Raw genomic sequence first — 27096 nt, 5'->3', positions numbered from 1 at the left:
AGTGCACCTGGCTGGTAAATGGGTCCAACAAAAAGATTAAGTTTTAATGAAAGAGTATTGAGGGTTTGTCTCACCTGTGAGGTTAGTCAAAGCCTACTTTGTCCCTCCTGGCTCCAACACCTGCAGTCTGAATAAGCCACTCAGTTATTACAAGCTTAACGCTGGTCTGTCCTTAAGGGATGGAGTGCTGACACAACAGAGGATGACTCTGCATATGTCAGCAGCATCAATTCATGGGTTGGTTGCTGTCTGTGCTGTCTGTCCCCCGTAGCGCTGCCACCTACAATTACTCTCTTCTAAATGGTGACTCAGCGACAGACTCCAACTTAGAGGGACAGTCTTGAAATCACCAGTGTGCAGCAGTGATATTACTCATGCTGAATCAGGCAGACAGGATGGGACAGTGGCCAAACAACAGGATCCAAAAACTCAGGCTGATGTTTGAGGAAGTTAAATCAAACTGCAGAGCACTGCAGAGAGATGCAAAACATCTCTCCTATTTTTATGTCTTTTTTCAAGGATATACACATACATGCATGATATTGTTAGAGGTCAGAAGTCTGGGGTAAATCATGTGTTGCAGGAGATAAAACTCCAGACCCACCAAAACAGCGTCAAACACTCACACATCTGCATCACAAGCCTGCAATTGCTCCATTGTGTGCTTTGTGTGTTGACCTGTGTGTGACCACCACTGGTTTATCCCCGCGTCAGAAGACAGAAGACAGAAGTAAATAGGCGATAATGGGCTCATTGTGTAAAATCTCCGCTCTCTCATGGGGCTACGTAGGCGGCAGTATGAAAGGGGGACAAAATGTTCTTTCATTTTTAGATTGTGACCAGTTAAATGGTTCTTCTGCTGGTCCTGTTATGTGTCACCATCTGACAAATGGCTGTTTTGAGCACAGATACCACACACAATCCAAAAAATAGCTCATGTGAGATTATGCTGTTGGTATTCTCCCTCCTTCAGATTTGCACATACAGTGCAGCACCACATATCTGATGCACAAAACATAAAAACAAAGTCTATTAAATATAATTTTATTCATGTTATAACACATCACGTGATTGTATTCAAAGGGAACTCTCACCCAAGAGACCAATCTAGCTTTCGTGCTGTAAACAGAGCCTCATGAGAAATCTACTGGAGCTACAGTTTAGGAAGAACTTCATTATTGTGAGTTCTTCATGAGAAATAGGGTCATTTGTCACATGTCTTTACAGACACAGTAGATTCACATCTTACATGCTGCAACAAGAATGAAAGATATTCCCCTTAGGTTAGCTGTCACATGTAAAGGCCTCATACTGATGTCAGAAGCTAACATACACCTCATCATCACTGATGATTATTCAGTTTCAGGTTTCTTAAAGGAAACTCTCACACAACAAAAATCAAAACACTACCGTCAGAGAGCCATCGCATCTCTTTTGAGGTGCTAGTGTTTGTCACATGAGATCAGGACCGGGTCAAGTTCACTTGGGAACTGTGAATGTCACCTCCAGCTCACAGGGAACAATGAAACATCAGCTCTTTTACTCTTGTTGACATCAATTGTGCATGTTGAGGTGTTTAAATTTCACATGCATGTAACAAAGAGGCAGAGGCATGACGTAGGGAGGAAGAGGAAGCTGTTTCCCATACCTAAACTATGTTCTCTGATCACAACTACACGTGAGATGGACATCATCTTTCATTGTCCTTTTCTTCTTTTCTCAAGTTATCAGTTTTCTTTTAGGCTTTAAAACTAGCTTGAAATTTAAAAACATTAGATTTAAACTACCCTTTAAATCTCAGTTCAGCTTTTACTCTAAACTTAGATTAAATTTAACTCTGTTGCACCAAAACTTTAAATTCCAATTTGAACTGTGAGCCAGGTTTAACTTTAAGCCTACAGCTGAGGAGGTTTAACTTTTACAATGTCTGTCTTTTTGAGATGGATCCAGCAAAATGATCAAAAATAAAGAACAAGAGACGCCCACACTGAGCTGAAATGAAACTTGTGCTCATAACGGAAAAAGTTGAGAGACAGACTCAACCCACTTGAATTTTTGTCAAGGAAACTGTTTTAGAGCAACTTTCTAACTAATCCACAACAATGTAAAGTTTATTGTTACAGAAAAGCAAAAATGTTTTAGCAGTTTACCTCCCCCCTTACCAGATGCTGACAGCATGCTGCTTATCTATGTATTTATTTATAAGTATTTGTTTATGTGTTTACTATTTTAATTTTGATATAACACATGTCCCCACTGATTAAACTCAGTTTAAATTCTGTTTAGATAAACAAACGTAGTTTAGTTAAACTGGGATTAATTCTGGGATTGAACTAAATCTAAAAACTAAACTAATAACTGGGATTAAATCTGGATTTACTCACTACAAACCTAGTTTTACTGAACTGTGATTAGAGCCGATCTTAGATTAAATTAATCCTTGTTGGTGCAACCCAGCCAATAAATGTCTGAAAAAATATTTATCAGAATCCAAATTGTTGTTTATACATTCTAAATTGCCAATTAGCACTAAACACAATGTGTAACTGAGATTGATGATAATGTTAGTTTTGCAGGTGTGTGATCATAAAACACACTATTGGAAACTCTTAAAGGTGTACCATGAAGGAAATGTCAAGCAGCCTACTGTTTGTAAACAGTGTTACCGGCAAAAGTGAAAGTCAACTTCATCTTGTTTTGGGACAATCTTTGTCCGCTTGAGATTTCGCCTCTATATTTGCAGGGGGTTTTGTTTTGTTTTATTTTTTTGGTGCTGTGCCTGCAATTTTTGTATTTTTCTCTTGGATGCGTGCTGCTTATGGGCTGGTCGCTACCTTTTTATAAAATCCCAACCTCACCAACCACCAGGAGCATCCCAAGCACAGCAATATAAGAAGAAAATAAGAAAATACAGGCACAGGGCAGAGTCTCCGCAAATAAATACACTGCCTCACTCTTCTAGTCGGTTATACAATATAACTGAGAGGGATTACATTTGTTTGCTTGTAGGAAAATCCTACATTGTGCATAAGTTTGACCTGACACTGGGGCTAGATGAAAATTCAGGAGATCACTGAAGTTATTACAATTCATCCTGAGGAGAGCATGAATGTCTGCCCCAAATGTTGCAGCAATCCGCCTGATGTTAAGATATGTCAATCTCTTGGTGGCACTAGAGGAAACATCAGAGGATTGCTGAAGTCATCAGGATTCAGCCTCTGGGGAACATGATCACAAAACATAATGGCTGTCCTTCAAATGGCTGTCTGCCTGGATCGACCTATCGACTTTAATACATTTTCAAAATAGCTGTAGGTTACGCTACAGTAATGTTCTGTCATTAAACAAACTGACTAAATGTTTCAGCTCTATTCCATTGTAAATATGCATCCATTCACAAACACATCTGTATTTCTCAGTTTTGGGTACATCTAAAAGTTCTTTGCCAATGTGTGTGCAGGCTTTGAGTCCATAGTTCAGTTTAAAGTTTTGTTGATTTAGACTTTTATCACACATGTTCATGTGTGAGATATGTATATGTTCCGTATAGAAGTTAGACACTTTATACACTCTAAAGTCACAAATGTCACCTGTTCAGTTTCATATTGCAGTCTAAAACAAGCATCCAGCTGACATTTTGTGGGCCTGTATAATCACAAACAACAAACACATTTAGTTTTCCTCTTCTCATTTTTCACTGGGACTTTACCGCTAGTCTCTCATGACAATCAACTGATAATCACGTGTCATGTTTATTGATCATTGTGGTGATTTAGTACCTGCCTTGTGGCCACACACCCATGGGACTGATCAGTGATTCTCGATGGGATCAACAGTGAAAGATCCGCTGCTGACACATTTTAAAATAGACACCACTCCACTGTGTGTTTAGGTTTTTTTTTTCTGTATCGTGCTAATCATGAGAAGCTTTACAGTTCCTTCCTGGAATAGTTCTCATTGATTTGACACAGGAATAACACGATCGATAAATGTAGTTGCTGCACTCTGTTTGACCTTTAAACCAATAAACACTTACTTCCCACTCCACAGGCAGCGTTTTGGCAACAGTAGCAATTACATAAGTAAGTTTTACAGCGCTATGTTATGACTAATTCTTTTGTTTGAGTGTTCTCAACATGTAGCATAAATTTCAGTTTACTTTGCTGAGATTCAAGGACATTCATTAACATTTGTCTTGTAGCACTGGGAAGACTTTAAGCTGAATTCCTGTTTAACAATTTCCACACACACACAGCTTGTTCACATTGCCCAAATAATGTGAAATCTTAACTTGTGAAACAAAGAAACTCTAAAGCTTCCTTTTGCCAACTAGGAAGATATATGACTGCAGTCCTCCATTGTTCTTACCTTAGTGTTGCCCCCTCGAGGATAAAGACATGGAGCACAGAATCATAAAATGCTGCTCCAACTCCCAGATTGTTTTCCTTGACGTGACATTATCATTAAACATTATCATTGCAAAGCAATTGTCCTCATCAGCCACATGATGAGTGATTAATGAGCGACACTGCTGCTGCTTTACGTTTGTTCTCTTATGACTGTTGCCTGCTAATACTGACAGGCAGTTTCATTATCATCTCCGGTTTGAGCTTATCTGAAGAGATGGTTTGCACACACATCCTCTGGCTTCCTGTCTGTCATGTAGTAAAGCACTACAGTCGGCCTGCACGCACAAAAACCCAGATACAGTCTGAGTCAGTAAATATTTGTCAGGTAGTAAAGTGAGTAGCTGTTTGCGTCGTGATTTCATCCATATGCACTACTACATCACTGTCGCTCTATCTTCTGTGTGTTGATAGTGACAGTATGGATAAACTGTAATGCTGTGACTGGCTGGAAGTCATACATCAAGTACCGGTGACAGGCAGTGACGCTGACTTATTTTCTGTCAAACTGTGCACTTCAGAGAAGCTGTGTGGGCCAGGATTGAACTGATAAGCTTCACATGGCTCCATTAACACAAACAAAAGTCATAGCTGTGTGATTAGGGGTATGTTCTGTAAGGAGGGATGTGAACTGTCCTATGTTTGTTTTCAACACTAGCCTTCATATAACATATGCAGCACTGAAAAACCTGATTAGGGCTCTCTGAGACAGCACATGGCAGCAGCAGCATGATATATTTATGGATGGATTACTGAGCGGACCTACTGGGCACAGGCCCAGAGCCGCAAGTGGCCTTCACTTGCAAAATGTCACTCAAATGAACACATATGGGCCAGAAAGAGACTTAAAGTGGCCGCAAAGAGACACAGGAAGACCACAAAGACACAAAAAATAACAACAAAACAACCACAAACAGACACAAATGACTACAGAGCAACATAAAACAACTAAAATATCACCTTAAACAGACAAAATATTACCCCAGTAAGACACAAAATTACCTCAAAGAGATCAAAATGGCCAAAACAACCACAAGGAGACACAAAATGACTACAAAGAGACTTGAAACCACCACAAATTCTGTGTATCTTGCTCCTGTGTAGGAGAGGTGGTGGGCCCTTTGCATATTTGTGCCCAGGGGCCTACTCTTCCATTATCCACCCATGAATATATTGGGTTGTATTATATCAAATGGTGATGAAGTGCCCTCAGATGCAGATAATTTAGTAGACGAGGGTGCAAAAGAAAGCAAGCTCTGACCGCTCTGCTTGTGATAAAGGCCGAGGGGAAGGAGCAGGTGTAGCAGGATTTACCGAGGTAGCAGTCTGCTATTAAACTTGGCGATGGCTGCTGGCATTAATAATTCAGCAGTCTCTCTGAAAACTACCAAAAAAACTAGATCCTTCATTATTTAAAGGGCATGCTGAATTAATTAGAAATATGAATTAATGATGACATTATCCTAAGCATTCAACTTAAATGTCTGGCAGTGGCACTCCAGCAATCAAGGATGAATCAGTTTTAGATTTTACACACCCTCCTCCCCCAAAAAAATGTTCTGCTTGGAAGACTGAGGCTGTGAAATCAGCCACACGCTGTAATTGCTATTCAGGCAGCATCTCAATGTCGTTGCTGCAGCCCGGGGTAGTATTACCAGAGACCTACATCTTTCAGTCACTATAAAAAAATAATGATTCTTTTGCTGAGTTTCATTTGATCCTTTTGATTCTGCTGCCCATCGTGTCTCATTGGACACATCTGACACAGTGTGGGATATTTTGGTCAGTAGTATCGTTTCCTGTGCTATCAGTGTCTCACACACACAGTGCTTCAGCTTCAACACAATCACAGCCATGAGAAAAACATCCAGGTATTGTGTTTTTTATGATGATCATATTTCCTTCATTGAATCTTCAGTGGTACAGATGTGTCATTAAAAGGTCTTATTTCAATTTCACTCTTGAAAGCAGGGGATGCATATGTTAATATCTTCTAAGCTACTTTCACCAACCAGTATAATAAGATACTTCCCTCTCTCAAAGACCAAGGGCACACAAAACTGAGGAAGAACTGCAGGCATTGATAAATGACTAAGATCTGGCACATCCTTTCATGTGGCTTTGTTGCAGTCCCTCATATCTGCCAAAGTGTGTGAAAGCTCCACCTCCTCTCTTTTGTCTGCACTGACTCTTGCCTTGTATTATTAATGACTGCAGTCTGCATGATGAGTGACAGAGTTGTAGACAATGGCTGTGTGTGTTTGTGACTGAAAAGAGAGTTAGCAGGAGATATTATATTAAGTTTAACTCTTTTAGAAATATCACAGCTGGAAAATTGGCAAATGTAACTACAACTACTAGAAACTAAAATAAATAACCTCAAATACAAGGCAGTAATTGTAATATATATATAAGGAGAGCCCCCCGAACCCCCCCACCCCAGCAGAACACAGGTCATGGACGTATTCAACTAACGTTAATATCTTTATTACATTATATTTGTGAGATACCCCATGTGAAGTCTAAGTAAAGTGTTAATCATTTGTGTTGCACTGCATTTAATTTATATAGACAGTAGCCCCTTTTACACAGCCTGTTCAAGCCAGGAATATTGCGCCGTTAGGCCACTTTGCCGTTCTATATAAAAGGTACACCAATAGAATAGGTGGACGGAGCTGCATCTGTGTAAAAGGGACGGTCAGCAGGACTGGATGGATGTTTTTATGACATGTTATGTGTGCGAACCACTGTAGGAGATTTAAAAAGCAGCTAACCCAACTATCAACTATTAAACTGAGCATAGTTAGTTCAGGCAGGACACAATGTCAAGCTCAGCTCACATCCCAGCTACATCAGCTGATCTCAAGCAGCCCAATCAACTGATGGAGCAGCTGATTGATGGAAGGGAGTCAGCTGATAGATCACATGATTCCTTTCTTTGCAACCAATTGGTGAATCTCATTCAGGGCGCCCTATTTAAACTGCTCTGGCCTGCCTACTGTTACAAGCTGCTTTGCAACCGGCCTCCCCCAGCTCCTCTTATCCATGCTGTGTCTGACTTATCAATGTCATTTCTGTTTGTCATTGATGCTCTGTTCTGGAATTTCTACTGGAATTTCGACGCTGTAGCTATGGCATAGGCTCTGCCTCGACGTAGACCTTACGCCGTAACCTGACATGCACCCTCCCAGAAATGTAACTACACGTCGTGGTGATGCAGACCTCCTGTTAAGCTGAAACCATTTCCCTCAGAGGAAATTAAGCTTTTATTTACTTTAATTTTATAGATAAGAAATAATAAATTGTGTAGATAATAAAGCCTCCACAAAAATAGAATTTGAAGTCTTGTGTGTAATTCATCCTTCGGGGATTTATACTTAATGATTTATTCTGGCTTCATATGAGGAAAACTCTGCTCATCGTTAGGCTAATTTATACAATGTAAAATGGCATAAAAAATGCTAATAACATTAGCATTTTGTATTTGTAGGGAAAATGTGTCCAGATATTGAGTGCTTGTCTATGAATGCTGTGAGTTATAGTGAAGCCAATTTGTGTACTTGTGTTTGAAATCGTCTCTATTAAGCCATGTTTAATGTGTGTTTAATATGTGTTTTGAATCAACTAAACTTCACACAGCACTTAAAAGAAACTTAGCTGCGGAATAGTATTTTGGAGGTGTAACTGCAGAGTGACACTGCACAAGTATAAATGCTCATGGCGTAGGCAACATGCATAGGCTATGGTGTAGGGTCTGCTGCACAAGTATAAATCCCACTTTACTTTCCACATAGGTGCGCAGAAGGGCAGAGAGGCCTCAGAATAGAGCCATACAGCCAAATAGCCTATAATACTGTAAATGGAAATAAAGTTTTTGTTAACTTAAGTGGTTCTGACTGAATTGTAACTATTTGGCCTCCCCCAGTGTTGACTCCATAGCTATGGCTTTGCTCAAATACCAATTCAAATACTGCTCTTTCTGACTTTTTTGTGCAAATCTGAAATGAATCTGAGATAGGTTACTTTGCAACTTCCTGACATTTCAAGAAAATCCCCTTTAAGTAATCTTCCCTCTGAGTGGAGCAATAGGGGCAGATCCATTTACGTGAACACTGTTACAAAACACTGCTGCAACATTATCCCAATCTGACCAAAAAAAGAGAGTAGAACGTCCTAATGACTTCATGTGTTGTGAAAACTAATTGCGACGATGCTTTCCCATCCAAAACCAATTTATTGACTTTAACACATTCGCCAATCCCTGACCCATGGTGCATTAACCTACTTTACAGAGAAGGATTTTCTTTTGGTGCTCATTGAGGCGTTTGTTTGTTTGTTTATGAATGCGGTCTGACAAAAACTCATTCTGGTAATTGGGGTTTGTGTCTCTTTAGGAAATTGCAGGGTGTCAGATTGTTTAGTCAGGCCCAGAACAGCAGCCCTTTACTGATAATTACACATCACTACAAGTCATTCACGCACCCACATACACACACACACACACACACACACACAATGATCTTGAGTGTCTAATTACCAACTTTCAATTTGTCACTTATTTCTTTTAATTATCAGCTGTTAAAGGTCAGTGTTTTTGCTCCGTGCCCCCACATCCTGTCTCTGTGGGTGTCTGTTGTTTATTAAGACTGAGTGAAAAAAAAAAAAATAGATTTCGAAGTGACTGTCAAATGGCAGCTCAGCCGTGTCACCACATCCATTCTGAGCATGCCCAGGAGAGTTGACCCACTTCATGGTGCGATTCGTCTCAGTGACATCCTCCTTCGTTTCTTCACGTCTTTTCCTGCCACTGTCACCATAAATAAGTTCAGATGACCTCAAAAGGGAAGGGAAGTTACTCTCTGTGTTTTTTCTGTCCGTGCTGACACTGTAACACAGTAACAATCAATGAGGATCGACAGGAATTGACATTACTGTCTGTTTGACACGGTTCATGGGAAGCACATCCCTGGCTGGTAGTCTATTTTAAAGTCCAAATGAAATTGAATTGCTTTTTTTGTCTGCTTGCACTGGGCGATTTGGAGAAAATCAAATATCAGGATATGTTTGACCAAATAACTCCAATATCAATATTGCGAGGGCTGACTATTGGTGCTTTCACAAAGTATTTACACAATGAGATTTTTTAAATAACCATCAGTAATGTGGATAAAATGACCACATGGGTAAAGACAAATAACAGAACAGCTAGAACAGTCTGGTAAGTTCAGAAAATTACATCACTTTACTGTAATGCAGCCATTAAAACCAGGAAAAGACAGCAGCTAGGATATTACAATATCCAAAGTCTAAGAAGATATCTAGTCTCAAATCATGACATCAATGTATCAATATGTTGCCCAGTCCTACTGCTACAGCACACATATCTGGGTTTAACTAAATTTAACTTTAAAACATGAACACACATCTTGTCCGGCACTTTAGCTTGTTGAATAAGTGACCAAAGAAACATTTAATGGGAAAAAGTGTACTGCTAACTTCAGTATACAGGCAAGACAGCTAATTAGCTGCTCAGATGCAGCACTTTAAACAGCATGTAAATGCACCTGCTGATGTCACATTGATTAGATGCTGGTGACATCACTCTTAAATACTGCTGTCTGCCCATGACATGTAGGCTACAAGTTTGTGCAGTAAATTGTACAAATGGGAACAATTGGTCTTGTCATGGCCTGCTATAAAACCATGACATCTTCTTCTTCTAAATAACAGGAGGTGCTACAGAAAATGAACCATACATTTATTTGAAAACTAATGGAAACAACTAAAAAAGTCAAAAGAGGATGAGATGTGGCAGTCAGTAAGTCAGTAGTGCTAGTATGTAAAACAATTGTAAATGGGATGTTGTATAGTAAAAGGAAAAATAAAGATAAGGGTGGCGAGTGTGGAGCAGAGTTTCCCCTCTCTCCCTCATTACAGAGTAAGTGGGGTATGTTTTCGTAGTAGTGGGATCACCAGGCCCCAGGTGTTCCCAAAAACCAACAGCCCAACCATGCCCACCGGCACCTGCAGCACAGAGCACAAAGACAAAAACCAGCAGCCAGCCCAGCATTCAAAAGAGCCGGGGTCATTACTGTCTTAGCTGAACATACAAAAAGTGACAGATGTTTTAAAAATGACTTTTTAAAAAGAGCTTAAAAAGAAGTTCAGACCTTTCCTACTCTCTCTCGTCCCCACAGCTGTCCTATTACTGTATGAAGTGGTGTCTTGAGGTGTCCCCCAGCGATCAGTGTTTTGGACCCTTCTTTCTTTTATTCAACATGCTACTGACTTCAGAGGCATGTGAGATGCTGCAATAATATAAAGCTGGCTTAATTTATGAAAGGCTCATTCAGACCAGCCATCTGCATGGGGCCTTAACAAACCCTGTGCTGTGTGAGGATAAGTAATCGATTCCAAAAGTGGAGATTACCAGTAGGAGATGACTGTCATGTTCATGATGAGTGGAGGCTTAGCAAACTTAGTGTGGGTGTTTGTGTGAGGTTAGATGTCCTTGCGTGTTACAAGTTAGGAGGATAATCTCTATTGAATGAAACCATAGGTGTTTCTAGCCCATTTTTGGGGGTGCTGAAGCACCCCTAAATTGAATCCCAGCACCACTAAAATTCGAGAGATTTTTTTTTAATTTATTTTTTTACTGTATGTCCCTTGTTAACAAGCTAGAAAAGTGTCAAAACCATAAAACCATACAGTACTTGGTTGCAACGTAATATTTTAACAACAAAAATACAGTCCTATTGTGTGTATTTATTATTATTATTTTGTAGATTTCAAGCACTTTTCTTTTTTGAAGTGTATTTTTATTTATGTATTTGTATTATATAATACAGACAAGAAGGAAAAAGGCAGAGACAAACATTGAAAAAGTCAATTACTGTTAATGTGTTAATGTTACATGTTGTGCATTGCATTTCAAATAAAAGTCCAAAAAATAAGTCCAAGGTCCATTTTTGGTATTTTTGGTACTCACTATAGGGGTCTGGTTTACTCCAGAAACATACATACTGTTTATGTGTATGTTGAGGAGCTGCTGTATAAAAATGAGAAATTTGGGTTACGATATGTTTCTTTTATGATTCCAATCCATTCCTCTTTTGCTGTGGCTAAGCATTTAAATAACCTTTATCAGATTTGATGGTTTAGTCACAGACTTTCCCAAAAAGTGTTGTGCTTTTCTTTCACAAATGTGGGAATGAAATTGAGTTAAAATGTACAAAACAGTGAAATTTATCTTGCCTGGCTGGGCAGCTCTCTGGGTGCTCAGCACCCCTAAACCTCTGATCCTAGAATTGCCCCTGAATGAAACAAAAGATAATTTCAGTTTCACGTATAATGTTGATATCCACTTACATTAGTCATCCAGTGCAAGTATATCTGCGACTGAGAAGAAAACAACTGTAATATAATAATGTGAGTGACGCAAATGAGGAAGGTGAGCATTTGAAGAAAAATAAAGGACAAAAAGAGCAATACTCTGCAACCAAGTGAGGCATATTGGGGGAATTGTAGGGATGAAGGAACAAGATGGATTGAACTAGGATGGTGTTTTACAGAAATCCATTTAAATTGAATAAAGGCACGCAGAAACCATCCTTAAGTCGGAAGGAGTGCAGATGTGGAAAGGCATTCAGAAGCTCCATCAACCCCAGAGCCAAATTCAATTCCCTGCCAGCTTTATGAAAACAGACTAGAGATATTGAAATTTCTGTGCAACCCCATTAGGTTATGGTAGAAGCAGTCTATCCCTGCATCCACAGAGACAAAGAAAAAAGATGGTCTCTATTGTGATGAGACACAGAAAACATATCAGACATTTTGGAGATAAAAGATAGGCTTTCCTACAACCTACAACATCTATTCCAGCCTCATCCCAAATCCAATAAAAATTCTTCACGGGAATTTCCTTTGAATGAGCAGTAGCACCGCTGCTTTTGTTATGCCGTCCTGCAAGATGCACAAAACAACACTCCCTCACTGTACAGAGGTCTTTACATGGAAAGCTATCACTTCTGGGCTGTGGAGTCTTGGCATATTCAGTCAGTCACATTCACCCTCGAGCTTAATCATGAGACTTTTCCAGGACATTCTCAATCTATTATGTCAGATGCATATGATTAAGTCAATTCACTAACCATAAGGGATACAACAAAACTTATGGCACAAGTTCAACATTATGAATGGAAGCATTTTGCTCAAAACATTCCTGTCAAATATTTTATACCTCAAACACATGTTCAGTGAAATCTTGTGATTGCTTAGACTCTGAGTGACTATTCAGACTCAATGGAAACAGTTGGATTGTAAAATGATGTGCCAGAAAGCGACATAAACACTGTTTCTTGAAAAGAAAACTGAATCTCCCTATAAGCCTATAACAGCGGCTCATTTTTGGGAGAAAGGCCAACTAACGCCGTGAGCTGTGGCCTCATTACCAGCAGGAGGTGAGCTCTATTCAGGGACGGACTTGTTATGTATGCACATCCCAAACAGACTGAAAGAAAGCTAAAAAAAACCCAAAATCCTCATTAAACAAAAGCAACTATGCAGCAGGGGCACGCTGCAGCATCCAAGCCTCAAAAGCTCTTATCTGCATATGAATAGTTGGCAAGATACGCCAATTAGCATTTTAATGGGTATAAATGGAACACATAAATAAACAAAAATGCTTATTCAGACATACTGGACAAATCCTGTATGCATTAAATGTACAGACTGCCGCGTTAAACCTTAAGCTGAGGCTGGGCATATGATGGAGGCTGTATTAATTCAAAAGCAGTGGGATTCAAGCTACCAGCAGTTTACATCCTCGTCCTACGCAATGTAAATACAACCCTTTGAACCTGTGTTTCTCATGTATTTCTATGCTGATTGCACCACCTCGCTATACAGAAGGTAACTGCCACCACACACTGCCCAGATGTGTCACTTCTGCCTGGAGACCGTGCAGCTAAATGCAAATCAAATAAACCACAAAAAGAGCAAACCTGAGCACTGCAGGTGTAGTGACACAGAGATTTGTTTCTGCAGAGTGAAAAATGTGCTTCATGCAAGTCAGCAACCACAAAGAAACTAGGTAAGAGTGTAAGCATGCATCAGTGAAATGAAACTCTACAATACTGTACAAAATCAAGGAGTAAATGTAGGACCAGACCTAACTGTGTTTCATGTTTCACTTTTGATGCTTTTTAAATGGAGGAAAATTATAGCAGATGCTCAGCTTGTTCTTATCATCTGATACTAAGTTTGTCTACAGTAGATATATAATCTGTTACATGCTGCATCCACCACCACAAAATAACGACAAAACTAATACTGAGGCCACTCTTTGGACTAGAATTACAAAAAGGTTATCAATTCCATGCAGTGGTGCACATGTGAGAACTGAAGCACAAAATACAAGACTTCAAATTGGAAAGAATTTTCGGATTAAATGACTATGTCCATACTGGGTACGTAACGCCCAATAAATCATGTTTTAATTGATGGCGGTGCTATAGTGAGAAGTCTTATCCAAAATATTGATAATAATAAATCATTTTTGTACCCTCTTATCCTGTTGGGGGTCACGTGGGGCGCTGGAGCCTATCTCTGTTGATACAGAGTACACCCCGGACAGGTTGCTAGACTATCACAGGGCTGACACATAGAGACGGACAACCATTCACACTGAGTCACCAATTAACCTGCTTGTCTTTTGACTACAGTAGAAAGCCGGAGCACCTGGGGAGAGCCCATGCTGGCATGAGGAGAGCATGCAGGCTCTGCGCAAGGGGACTCCCCCCATAATAATAACAACTGAAAAATAAAAATAAATAAATAAACGAAAAATAACATGTTCTGAACACAGTGAGGCCCATTAAGCATTTACATGACAGAATTACTCCAGTATGTTTTCCACCTGGACCCTATTTCCCCATGATTTTGTTTGTGACTGATGGAGACAATGATTTTTGAAACTGGTACAGTATTGGATAAGGAGGCTGTAGCCGGCAGCAGTCCAGTGGGGTGCAATGTAACGTTAATGGGCAATTGCACATTGTCAATTTACATCCACTAAAAGTGCTTGATTTTGCCACTGACATGTTCAGATTATCACATTAAGTGTCAACATTATGGAAGGGATTTCTTCATTGGAAATCTACTTAAACCAGAGCAAACCCATCAGACTTTGTTTAAATAAGCAGTACAGAGCCATCATATTTTAACATCTAACTGTGTGAGTTAAGGGTTAATTTCAACCAGTGTAGGTTAGTGTTGGAGCAGTCTGTGGATGAAGTGTGTTTTACAGTGATAAAATATTTATTCAAATGGTGCCTGGTGAGATTGGCAATAGTGACTTCCGGGCTGTTTCTGGTTTAACAAAAAGGTCTATCTCTGTATTAATAATATGAGACTTTCAGGAGCAAAAAAAGTGCTTTTAGTGGATTTAAATTGACAGTGCACGATTGTCCATTAGCATTACATTGCAGCCTGATGCACAGCTGCTAGCTGCAGTTTCAAAAGTTGTCTCTATTTGTCATTTAGTCACAAAAACATAGGAAAATTGGGTCCATATGGAAAAATACTCAGTTACCCTTTAATACATCAGTAACAAGATAGATACAGCCTATGTGTGTACTAATACATACATATTTACATGTACTTATTTGTGTGACCATACATGTGTTAACATACAATCACATTAACACACATCCACCCATCTACATGTAGCTGTTTGTGTATATTTGTTACAATGTCTAAAAGCTTATTGAGATGATGCAGGCCCTCGCATTATATTAGCTTTGTGGATTCTTCTCACTGTAATTCTGACATTAACGTTTAATCCAGGTTTCCTCCAGGTTTTTTGTGGGTGTTGTTCCTTTTTAATAATGTGGCCTTTGCAAAGTTATTTGTTTAAATAAAATTTATTCAAGGTCACCTCAATGTTTAAAATATACTCACCCACACACACAACAAAGAGCTTCTGACTGGCCACTAAAAATACTGAAATAGTAAATACTGAAATGCTGAAATGTTTAATACATTTCTGTGACCTTTGTTGCATGTTGCAGTGTGTGAAAATTTTGTTTTGTGTAATGTGCTGTCTTAACAACCACTGTCCTGTATATCTCTATTTCTCAGTTCTTCAGTACTTATTCAGTACAATTATGAAGAACAATTATATTCAAGCTTTATTCAATACATTTCAGTCTAGCGCACTTTTATTAACGTTATCACTGTAGCTTTGTGGCAGCTTAAAGGACTGCAGCTCGAGATATTTACATTTCTGACAGAACTGATATCCATCAGTGACTCATCCATCCTGACCCCTGACCTGTTAAACCTGGTGAATCTCTTCAGCTTTAATATTCACAAGAGACACAAGAGTTTTCATTACATCCTCCTTATCCTCCTCATAAGCATATTTATGACGTCAAAGAGATTGACAAAAGTATAAAGCAGCTGCTGTGGCTTCCTCAGGCTGAAGTCTTATCAACATGATGGAAACATCATGTATGTGAGTGGAGTGGTTAATGATGAGGGGAACTTCCCTCCCTCTTAAGATGCAGTATGCGACCAGTAGGAGTATGTAATCAAGTTTGATCTCTGCCTCCTTTACTTTATCATCTTCACACACACACACACACACACACACACACACACATATGCACGCTCACTCAAATTAAAACAGATGGGATCCTCTTCCCTTCACACGGTACACGGCAAGAACATGTAAAAAACAACTGTGCATAGCAACAGGGGAACAGCAGGGGAGGGAGAGTAAAAGAAACCTCGAGTTGTCACAAGGGAGTGAAATTTTTGCCTTTTCATGTTTCTTCACTGGCAGCGAGCCAGTTTTGTCTTTTTTTCAAAGCACAATTGTTATTCCACAGTCATGTAGCCGTATGCTGACGAGCAGTGGATTTCCTGGACCAGCACACAATTCACTTCTACTAAAGAAAGGTCAGATAAGATCTGAAACAGCTCCAACACGAGGCGCTGCTGCTGGTTTAACTCTTTGCCTGGCACAGATTAACATCTTCACACCCCACAACAGGAGTCAGACAGTGACCCATCTCCCCCCTCTTTGCAGATTCAGGCTCACAAACACTTCCCCTCTGCCATGTGTAACCATTAATTTACTGGCCCTTGAGCTGCACTGTCTAGGGCTATTGATCAACCAGCGCCCCCAGCGCTAATTTAGTGCCCATGATCCGTTCTGTCATGAGGGAGGCAGGAAGGGGGTATTGATTAACGTACAGTCCTGCTAAGGGTGCTGCTGCAGCACCACTCCATGACAAGGGGTTTAATTAACTTCAGAAGCTCTTAGAGCACTGCATTCAGATTTGTCCTGGCTCTGCTCTCTTTTACAGTCACTTCCCCGCAGCTCAGTGTGAGACAGTAGATGTGGTTCAGTTCCCAGTGTAATCATCCATTCTGAAAATATATGGACTGATTGTACTGGTGGGCTGTTTAAATGAAAGCAACAACCCATTTCTATATAGACCCTCTTATTGCATAAAAATGGCTCACTGTGCAATTCCCAACAGCATCTATTCGCCTAACACATCTTATACTTCATTGAAAAAATGACAGCAGCAAACGATGCTGCCTGTAGTGGGGGTTTCTGTGCTATAAAATGTATCGAGGCACCAATATGCTCATAAGGCAGAACATTATGGGGAAATTTTGTTCTTAACACTCATTCTAAAAAGGTGTTTTCAGTGTTGTATGCACAGAAATGTAGAAACAATAAAGCAATAGAGCATAAAGTGTTTTTAGCATGCTGTTAAACACCTGTGTTCTTAAACGGTTGCTGTCGCATTGCAATATGCAAAACTTCATTTGGACGATCAGTCGTCTGAAAGGAACCAAAGTATGGAACTGTCTACCCACTAAATTGAACATGCCACACAATTTTAACATTTGTAACAGAGGTATTGAATCATGGCTAGAAGAGAAACAACATCACACTTAATACCGCAGCGGACACACCCATATTTGATGTGTTGTGTGTGGATGTGTGTTTATGGGTGTATTTTCTTTTCTTTTTACTTTGTTTAATCTTTATAAAGCCTCCTGTGGACAGGTGTTGCCAATTAGTGTTTTACTACAACCATAAACACAGAGCATCTGGTTCTTGTACATTAATGTAAAATTCTAATGCTGCTGTGAAATCTAAATCAGATAAAACAAACTAATGTTTCCCCCATGCTGAAATATTCTCTGACCAAACCATTAAACGCTCTGCAGCAAAGTTATTAGTATCAGATTATACAGGATGTGGCATGAGAGTACAACAGATGAAACAGCGTTAGTGTTGTTTTGGTGCATTTTCTGCTGCTCTGCTGCCGCCTAGTGACTCTCTGAGGTAGTGATCCAGATGATGCTAATATGCACTGAGGGATATATTAACACCAGAGCAAGAAAAAAAGTGTTTTATTTAACAAAATGTTAAGACACCAAGAATCAGCACAGCAACACAATAGAAAATATGATAAAACAGTAAGAAAAATTAAAAATATTCACTGATACGAAAATAAATTTTAGCAAAGAGATTTGTAGGATTTTGTTTCACAAACATAAAACATGAAAAATACATTGAGTCTTGAATTAAAATAAAAAAACACACACACTGCCTTACAAATATATAGTTGTTTAGCAAAGTCTGATCAGCATTATCACTGTTGTAGTGTGTGAATATGAAAACACTGTTAAGAGAAACAACACTGTGTCACAAATTTAACATGACAGCATTGAGTCACAAATTTTAAATGTGCTTGTATACTATGAGAAGATATTTTAATTGAGGGATGAGCAGTCTTGTTTCATGGAGCAAAGAGAGTCTGCAGGTTTTTTATTCTGCCACAAAATGCAGCAGCTGACTTCACTGGCCACGTTTACATGCGCAAAATATTCAGGTTTTTGCCCTTATTTTAAAAAAAAAGAAGAAAAAAAAAAGAAGACAATATTCCTCTAAGATGAAAATGCATCCTACACTCATATTCACGTTTGCATGCAGCTGTGCATACTCCAAATTATGCGCCCAAACATGTCATTCATCACATCGAAATATTAAAAACGGCTTTTCCAGTGGCCAATAATTTTTGACCATGCAAACACAGCCTTCCTCTTTAATTCATTCAACCACCCTCTTGAAAAGGTCATTGGTACAATATATGCGCATATCCAAAAACCTGTTGACATCCAAGTCTTTCATAATGTTTAAAAGTAGGCGTGTTTCTCTCCTTACTAAAAATTTAGTCTTTTAATTTAGGCATGCATTTCTATAACTGTTGGCGAGTTGGTTTGTGTACAGTGTCTCCATGACAATGCACAAAGCTGACTGTAAACAGGCAAGATGCAATGTGTCACAAACTGCAGTAAAAAAATAAAAAACTCAGTTGAGACGCATATTTCAAATGCACTGTACACATGTCAAAATACTGCTACTAAAACCCAAATAATACCAGTATACCTCACATCTTAATTGGAAAAATCTAAATTTGGGGGGAAAAAAGGTCTAATTGGAATATACAAACAGAATGTACTGTTTACATAAACATGGATGAAATCTGGAATATTATCACATTTAGAATAGTAGTGGAATATCATTGTGCATGTAAACATAGTCACTGAGACGATCATCTGAAACGAATAAGTGAAATCAGCAGCTGTGGTCTGTTGTCAGCATGTCATGGTACGTGGCTGCCCAACTCCTTTTGTTCCAATAACCCAGACTTTTTACACTTCTGAACAAGATGATTACAAGTGCATTTCTGTTAACAGCCCACAATAATCTGTATTTAGCTCATATTAAAAGTACAATTACTAAGAAGTGTAAGCAGTATTGTTAACATGCTTCTGAATCATCCTTGCATACAATTTCAACAATTCATGACATAAAGCAAAATAAGGCAGCTTACAGCAACAACATACACAACATCTTAAATAAAAGTTTTGGTCGTCTAATTTAGTGGTTCTCAACTAGGGGTCTTTAAGGGAGTTCCAGGAGGGTCCACAAAAAATGAGGGTAGTTTACTCTTTTTTACTCTTTAATTTACTATAGAAGTGATCCCAATGTGGGTAAGAGTTCCCCCAACAGTTATCTCCTCAACTACAGAATTCTGATGTAACAATCAAAATCTTTCCACATGGAGTCTTATGAAATGGGGGTCTGTGACCTAATATGTATCAATTTAGAGGTGCTTAACACACAAAAAAAGGTTAAGAACCACCCATCTGATTCAATATAGATAATCTAAAATCAAAACTTGCTCATGACAGGCACTTGAAGCTTAAAGTTCCACGATGTGTCTCTTGTGAAATTCCCCAAAACTGCCTTTTTAAAGCCTCTGATCACTATTTGTTTTCAGCCTACAGGTTAGTTTCTTGTGCAAATTTAAAAACAAATACAAAACTGGATTGAAAGCATTTTCACCTTTAAACTGCGATACAGTGTGCAATGCATGTATGACTGCTAAGATTAGATTGTTTCTTCTTGTATCATTTTGAAAATCATGTTCAGGTGTCTTGAACATTCATTATCAGAGCATGTTTTCGGTACTATAAAAAAGGCTCTCCTTAATGAGAGGTTCTTTGATAAGCTAACCAGTAAAAAAAAAACAAAAAAAAAATTAAAAGTAAAAGGCCAAAAATGCAACATAGGGCACAACATTTTAGACAATCTTACATCAAAGGGTGACTTTATCTCCCCTGGGCATTTCCAGTCAAGGTAGTTCATCTATATAACATACTAACCCTAAACATACACTTCCCACACTGAGCCGACCAAACCCTTTTCTCCCACTGTCACACTGAATTTGGACGTGGTATAATCTCACTATCAGCTTTTCAGAGATGTCTAGACCGGAGGTCAATCATTAAAAAAAACTCAAGTGAACAATCTTAAAGTTAAAGCTCGAGCTGAAATAAATTACATATCACCAACGTGAACTTTTTTTGGTTTCCGTCTGTGTTCAGACCAGAGATAAAACAGTCAGTGATTAACTGCAGATTTTGGGTCATACAATAGACCCTGAATGGAGAGTAACCAGATTACCAGATAAGTGTTGCCCTCCTCTGGATTATCTACACTCATTAGCCCAATTCAGCTTTATGGAAGCAGATCAAAGGCACCATTTATAATCTCAAAATCTCTTGTGAGTTTCCTGCTCTAAGAAAGTTAAAAAAATAATGTCAGATGCATTGCTGAGAAATAACCTATTCCTCAGCCTGCAGAGATCAGAGAAATTCCCAGTACTGATTCACCTTTGAAGGACCTCAGTTCACATCGGTGCAACATTAACCTGCTTCCTGGATCACATCACTCACTTGTTTACAGCCACAAATCAGTCTCTCTGAAGCTTTGCAACACTGAACAAAAAAAAAATCTTAATAGTACATTTTAGAGAAATCTACAATAACATTACAGTTACATTCCATGTAAAACATTTACGTGAAAAATGGTATTAGTCTGGGTTTGTTTATGCCAATGTGTGTTCAGGGTTTTTGACTTTATGTGAAGGATGTTAAGGCACTGGAAAGTTAAAATGCTATAATATATATCCACACTAGCGTCACTGTCTGTCTCTAGCTTCCATTCAGGCTAACACAGGATTTATACCTCTGCATAAAATTGACGCCTTAGGCTCTGCGTTGATGTAAATATAACAATTAGCATGTTAAATTTGTTTAGAAAACGTGTTTAGTATAAGACAGTTGTTTTGTTGGTGAGTCTTGTGAAATGTAATGTAGCCGAATTTTGTAAAGTTACCTTTGTTAAATGTTGCTGTTGTCCCTGGTTTTATATGAATAGAGTGAAACTCCACTAGCCGCTAGGCTAATTTATACAATGTAAAATGGCATAGACTTGTGCTAATAACATTAGCAGGTTGAATTTGCGTGGAAAATGTGTCCAGCAAAAGACAAGTGCATTGTCTATGTTATAGTGAAGCCAATTTGTGTACTTGTGTTTGAAATTGTCTCTATTAAGCCATCTTTAATGTGTGTTGTGAATTAACTAAACTTTACAGCACTCCACAGAAACTCCGCCGCAGACTACTATTTTGGAGGTGTAACTGCAGAGCAACACAGACACACCACCGCGTATAAATTCTCACAACAGCGTAGGCCAAGTGCATAGACGCACAAGTATAAATCCCGCTTAAGACACAACCTGAGTCCCAGATCAGAGGCTGAAATCTCAAAAGCCCTGGTTCCCAACTTGGGGGTCCTGACCCCCACTATGGATCATCAAAGCTTCATGGGGGGTTGCAAGACCTTCTTGATTTTAAGGGATGTAAGAAAACAAAATCTCACAAGATAAGGACACAGTGAAGACCTGAACACAAGCTGTATTCACAGAGACACACTACTCTGTTTAACAACTTCGTCCTGCATTAGAAAAGTACGCAGTTCAGACAACCAAAGAGCTAACAGCACAATGGCAAAGTGTCAGAGAGAAGAAAACACTTAATTTGACCAAAAAATGCAAAGTTAGTATGTATGATTCTTAACAGTTTTTCAAATAAAGTCATTTGTTTACTATTTGACCTAAAAGTGTAGTGTACCAGATGTTCTGCACTGTTATTGTTACACATATTATTGAATATAATACGAATAAAATATGTCACCGAGTCAGGGGTCGTCAGTTTACTCAATGATAGACAAATGGCCCCCTGCAGAAAAAGGTTGGGAACCGCTGCTCTCCTCACCCAAATTTGTAGACAACTTAAAGCCACTCTTCCTACCACAGTGAGACAGTCCATCCTCTCACAGGTCAAAACTATTGATGCATTAAAGCATGTCAGTTATTAGTGCATTGCATTCACTGGATAAAAAAAATTAGACACCTTATCTCGTAATTACGAGATCCTGATCTCGTGATTATGAGAAAAGATCTCATAATTACGAGATCAGGATCTCATAATTATGAGATCTTTTCTCGTAATTATGAGAAAAGATCTTGTAACCATTTAACTTTTTAACTTTTTCTGTTATGAAATACATTGCAGTGCTTTTTTTTTAATTGGGTGATTCCAGGTGATGACCACCAAAAACAAACTTGACTCAAACTCTACATTAAACAACGGAACAGCACAATGTTTTATGGGGTTTAAGGCCACAAAGACAGCTGGGTTTGGTCAAAAGAAGGTGTCATTTCCCTGCTGCATTTGGAGGAGACCTTTGAATGGGACAGGCCTCTTCAGCCCCTTCATGATGTATCTTATAAAGGAAAGTGTCCTTGAAGGATTAAGTCTATGTATTAAGCTAAAGATTTAATAAACCTCTGAATGCCTCTAACATAGATGCATAATACAGTCTTATTTACACACTGCAAGCGAAAACATCACTGCATATACAAGACATGTTTACTGATTAATCAACCAAAGCTGAGGAAGTAATCATTTACATTTCAGTCTTTGGTTGGAATAAACACCTGACTAGTCTAGACAGGGCACACACGCATTCATGCCTAAATTTAATTAAATTATATTAAAACAATCTTTAGCTGATGGACAAAATCTGAGATTTTTAAATATACAAATTGTACCAGGCACAAATGATGTGTGTGTCTTAAGCTTTCAAAGCACTACAAATGTCCAGTGTGCTCGAGATACATAGTAAGGAATCTGTCCTGGAAGAACAAACAGCATAAAATGATCATTTTAGAATAGAGACATTGTGTATCTCAGTGTAAATATGTTTTCTTTCCATCACTAAAAAGTACCCTTAACAGTGCATCTCTGTCTGTGACTCACAGACATGGCTTTGCCTGTATTTCTAGTCATGCCACTTAAGTAAGCAAGGTTTCAGTCACCGAGCTGTCTAGGTTTTGTTTTTCCGGCAGTGGATCCTCAGCATCCATGTCTACTGATGAAATCAAAGTTGCTTTAAGTCTCTGAGGGTTAGAAAAGACAATATGTTAGAAACAAGCACTTCTGGTCAACGCTGGCACAAAGAGAAAAAAGGATAAAACAGTTAACTTATTTCTTGTTCACAAATATTAGCCATAGCCCAGCTCTGCACATAATACTCTAATATCTTCAGTAAAAAAAAAAAAAGTGCCACACCAGCTTTTGTCACTTTATTTTGTTTGAATTCATGTTTATAAAGATTGTTAAAGGTCCAGTGTGTAGGATTTAGAAGGCTATATTTGCAGAAATGGAATATAATAAAATACATCTGTTTTCTTTTAATCAATTAAAAAATAAGAATCTTTGTGTTTTTGTTACTTTAGAATTGGTTGTTTACATCTACATAGGGAGCAAGTTTCCACAGTAGCCCAAAACGGACAAACCAAACACTGGCTCTAGATAGGGCCATTTGTGTTTTCATGTCAGCCACCATAGTTAGCAGCCCCTCTGCAATGGGCAGTCAGAAAAACACAGATTTTATTTTTTATTTTTTTAACATGAAACAGCTTTGTTCAGTATTTTTACTGGTTTAAATGTGGAAGAGACCTCTGCGATTAATTTGGCTCCTAATAAAAACCTCCTGAACATCTAGATCTTAAGTCATCAGAAAAAATAGGTGAGCACATATTAGCAGGTGCTGCAGCGGCATGCTAAACAACGTAGGAGAAACACTGATTTGTAACCTGAAACTGCTTTATTCTGTGTTTTTACCGATGTTAATTAGAAGTCTATTTTGGAGAGGAAGAGACCTCACAGTAAAAACCTCCTGAACAATGAACAGTAAAGGAATTCTAACCAGGAGAAGTTTCAGCTGATTGCAATCTGCAATCCTCACTGCTAGATGTCACTAATCTGTTCCTTTAATAATTTCATAATCCATGTAAATCAGTTAATGTAGGAGATATTGAGTTAAAAGAAGACTAGACATGTAATTTGAATAATTGTTATGTGAAATAGTAAGTACCAAAAATTAAGGTCAAATTCCTTATGTTGTATTTCAAGGAGCAAAAAGTAAAAATGTTAGCTAGCTCTTGTTGTCAGCAGCCAAGTTGTAAACTTTGCTATCCAGAGCAAATATGAACACCTTTTTTAATTCACTATAGAGAACATCTGATGTTAATTACAGAGTCTCATTTCGTCATTATGAAAGTACTTAGACTACCACAGAGTGTATGAATGGCAGTGTTGATCTGTTGGTCCACCATTTTGGTCCAGACTCTAAATCTCACCAACTATTAGATGGATTGTCATGAATTTTTGTACAGACATTCATGTTCCTCAGAGCATGAAGCCTACTGACATTGGTGATAACCTGACTTGTCACTTACAAAGTTAACCTTCACCAAATTCTGGGCCCTTTGCATACGCAGTCTCTGCTGCACGTGGCTCTAGCTGCTTTTAAAGATGAATCCGGCTGACTAAACCATTTTGTGCCTTTTGTAAGAGGGGCCTTAGAGCTTCCACTGTTTTTTATACAAAGTTCAGTCTCTTGACTGATTTACTCTGCCAATTTTAATGTAGTTATGGCACTTATTAGCTACTTTAAAAAAATCCAGGTTTTTCAAGGGCCTTTGTCCTACTGGGGCCTAGGTTATCAGTCCTGCTTGTCCCCCCACTAACACACCCCTGTTAAGCTTTGTGGATAGATAACTGTTAAATTTGGAACAGATATCCATAGTCGCCGTAAGGATAACTCCTCATTTGGTCAATTTTTTCACTTATCAGAGTGACTTACCAGACGATAAAAAAATGTATCAATACCCCTCCCATCTGAGCGACTTCCACTGTCATTTCTCTGAATAACGATTCTTACACTCACCTGAAGAAGTGAGCCTTTGTTGCTACAGATCTCTTGCATGGCTCCAAGTGGGATCCAGATTATGGAGACCAGTGAGACACACCAGCCCACCCCTTCAGCCCACCCTGGGTATGTGTACTTCCCATAGCGAGCAGGAGTGTACTGGATGATGCTGGAGATCAGTATACACTATGTAAGGAGAAAGATATTCTTAAAACTATATCAAATAACCATCATTACTAATCATACCATCCAGATAATCCTGTTTAAAACTTACCAGCACCAACATAGGACAGAGCACCAGCCAACAGAGACGAAAGTATATGTTTGGAGTTTTTCCTTGCATCCTCTTGACCATCAAGCAGATGCGTGGGACACCTAATGGGAAAAGACAAGAGCTGATTAAACACTTGAGATAATTAAACAGGTTTCTTTCTATTGTGGATATGGAAGATGTTTAGAGTTCAGTTTAACAATTAACCAACAACAGCAAATCCTGGTGGCTTACAGGTCTTTAGAGTTTACCAGAAATAGGCCCTCTAGGTTTGAACTTATGAACATCATGTGGATCTTACCAAAGATCCAGCAGACAGCGACAACTTCAAAGAAAGCCAGGAACATGAGGGAGACCACAGCAGTGTAGTGGTCCATCAGCTGAAACACATAAATACCTCCCTGTGCAGGAGGGGGAAGAGAGGAAGATAAAAATGACAAAACTTTCACTTTTGATACATGTAGGCTACAAAATATCCTCAGATGTGTTTCTCTGAGAAAGAAAATAGTTTCACTGTTACATACTGTACCTTGGTAACATGAGGGATACCCAGGATGAAGCCAATGATGCACACAGCCAGGACCAGCAGCTCTTCTCTCTTGAGGAAACGTAGAATTTGGGCTCCAAACTCATCTTTTATGAATGTTACAGCCACCTCAACTGTGGCAAACTGTGGCACACAGAAAAAACATATATAAAATACTACTCCCATTTACTCAATAAAAAATTATGACTTTGAGACATTTTTGCATCTTTGTTTGGGGTGCAATTATGAGACTGTGCAAAGAGCTGGGTAACCATGACAACAGCCATGGGTGTGAAAAGAGTTGCATGTGCATGGTCACACATGAGCTAATGGACGCAAGTGACCATCCCTTGCCGAGGCGATATTTCTCACAGCTTACTGTCAGTCAGGCAGCAGCTCTCATGGGGGCAAATGTATTTTTCATGGCCAGTATAATACACTATCAGCTGGTTAAACATGGCTACAATCAATGTCTCCTACTTCTTTGCTGTTGGTTGAGGCTGCAACCTCGCCGAGTTCACAAAAGTTGAAAAATTGTTTTGCCACCAGGAAAAAAATGCTTTATTTGCCCTGTTTCACTCATGTGTGACCACACCCTTAAAACCGATATTGGTTGTTCAAGACAAATGTGTGCAGCCAACATAAAGAGCTAGAGATGAAAACATTGTGGGGTATTTAGCCATAGTACAATATGAGTGGTTTTTAAATATTAATGTTTAGTATACAGATGGACAACAGATTTTGACCATCATCAAAACGAAAATTTAAATTTCTTTAATACATATGTTTATGACTGAATACCTGCACAACTGACATTTTTTGCTTAGTGATGTTTAGCAAATGTTGGCATGCTAACATGCTAAACTATGATGATAAACATTCGCTGGCCCTCCTGAGGAGCTGGCTTTCCTGTGTACAGGAGAGCGAGCTCCTCAGGTCACGACTCAGCTGTCTATTTACATCTGAAGGAGAAGGGACATTCATTTGAGGGCAGTACTGTACACATCTTGGCCAGAGAAAACAGAGGGTTTGAAAGAAGCATGAAAGAATCGACATACATCACTGGAACAAACATCATTAAACAGAGGTGGTGCCTACTACACCATGAATGACTCACCTGCAATGCAGTCCTGAGTTCCCTCTCCAAACAACTTAACACCTATTCACACCTGGAC

At 38.9% G+C, this 27096-nt stretch overlaps 2 protein-coding genes across 3 annotated transcripts in view; both read right to left on the bottom strand.

The window, feature by feature from the left end:
* wscd2 (WSC domain containing 2) overlaps positions 1-4575 on the bottom strand; it is a 52574-nt gene extending 47999 nt beyond the window's left edge. The window contains exon 1 of the mRNA XM_078170740.1: positions 4369-4575. The gene's annotated coding sequence lies outside the window, so the exon portion shown is untranslated. The remainder of the gene's footprint in view (positions 1-4368) is intronic.
* A 13251-nt stretch (positions 4576-17826) lies between these two features.
* Positions 17827-27096, bottom strand: part of LOC117251915 (sodium- and chloride-dependent GABA transporter ine) — a 32496-nt gene continuing 23226 nt past the window's right edge. For both annotated transcript variants that reach the window (XM_033618483.2, XM_033618484.2), the window contains exons 9-13: positions 25925-26065; positions 25697-25796; positions 25399-25499; positions 25143-25310; positions 17827-23307 (exon numbers count right to left, since the gene is read on the bottom strand). In XM_033618483.2, coding sequence (XP_033474374.2) covers positions 23203-23307; positions 25143-25310; positions 25399-25499; positions 25697-25796; positions 25925-26065 — 615 coding nt within the window. In that variant the 3' untranslated portion in view covers positions 17827-23202. The remainder of the gene's footprint in view (positions 23308-25142; positions 25311-25398; positions 25500-25696; positions 25797-25924; positions 26066-27096) is intronic.

Source organism: Epinephelus lanceolatus, chromosome 9 (genome assembly GCF_041903045.1).
Source record: "Epinephelus lanceolatus isolate andai-2023 chromosome 9, ASM4190304v1, whole genome shotgun sequence".
Classification (NCBI taxonomy): Eukaryota; Metazoa; Chordata; class Actinopteri; order Perciformes; family Serranidae; genus Epinephelus; species Epinephelus lanceolatus.
The sequence above is the reverse complement of the archived record's forward strand: the minus strand, read 5'-3'. Positions and strand labels throughout refer to the sequence as shown.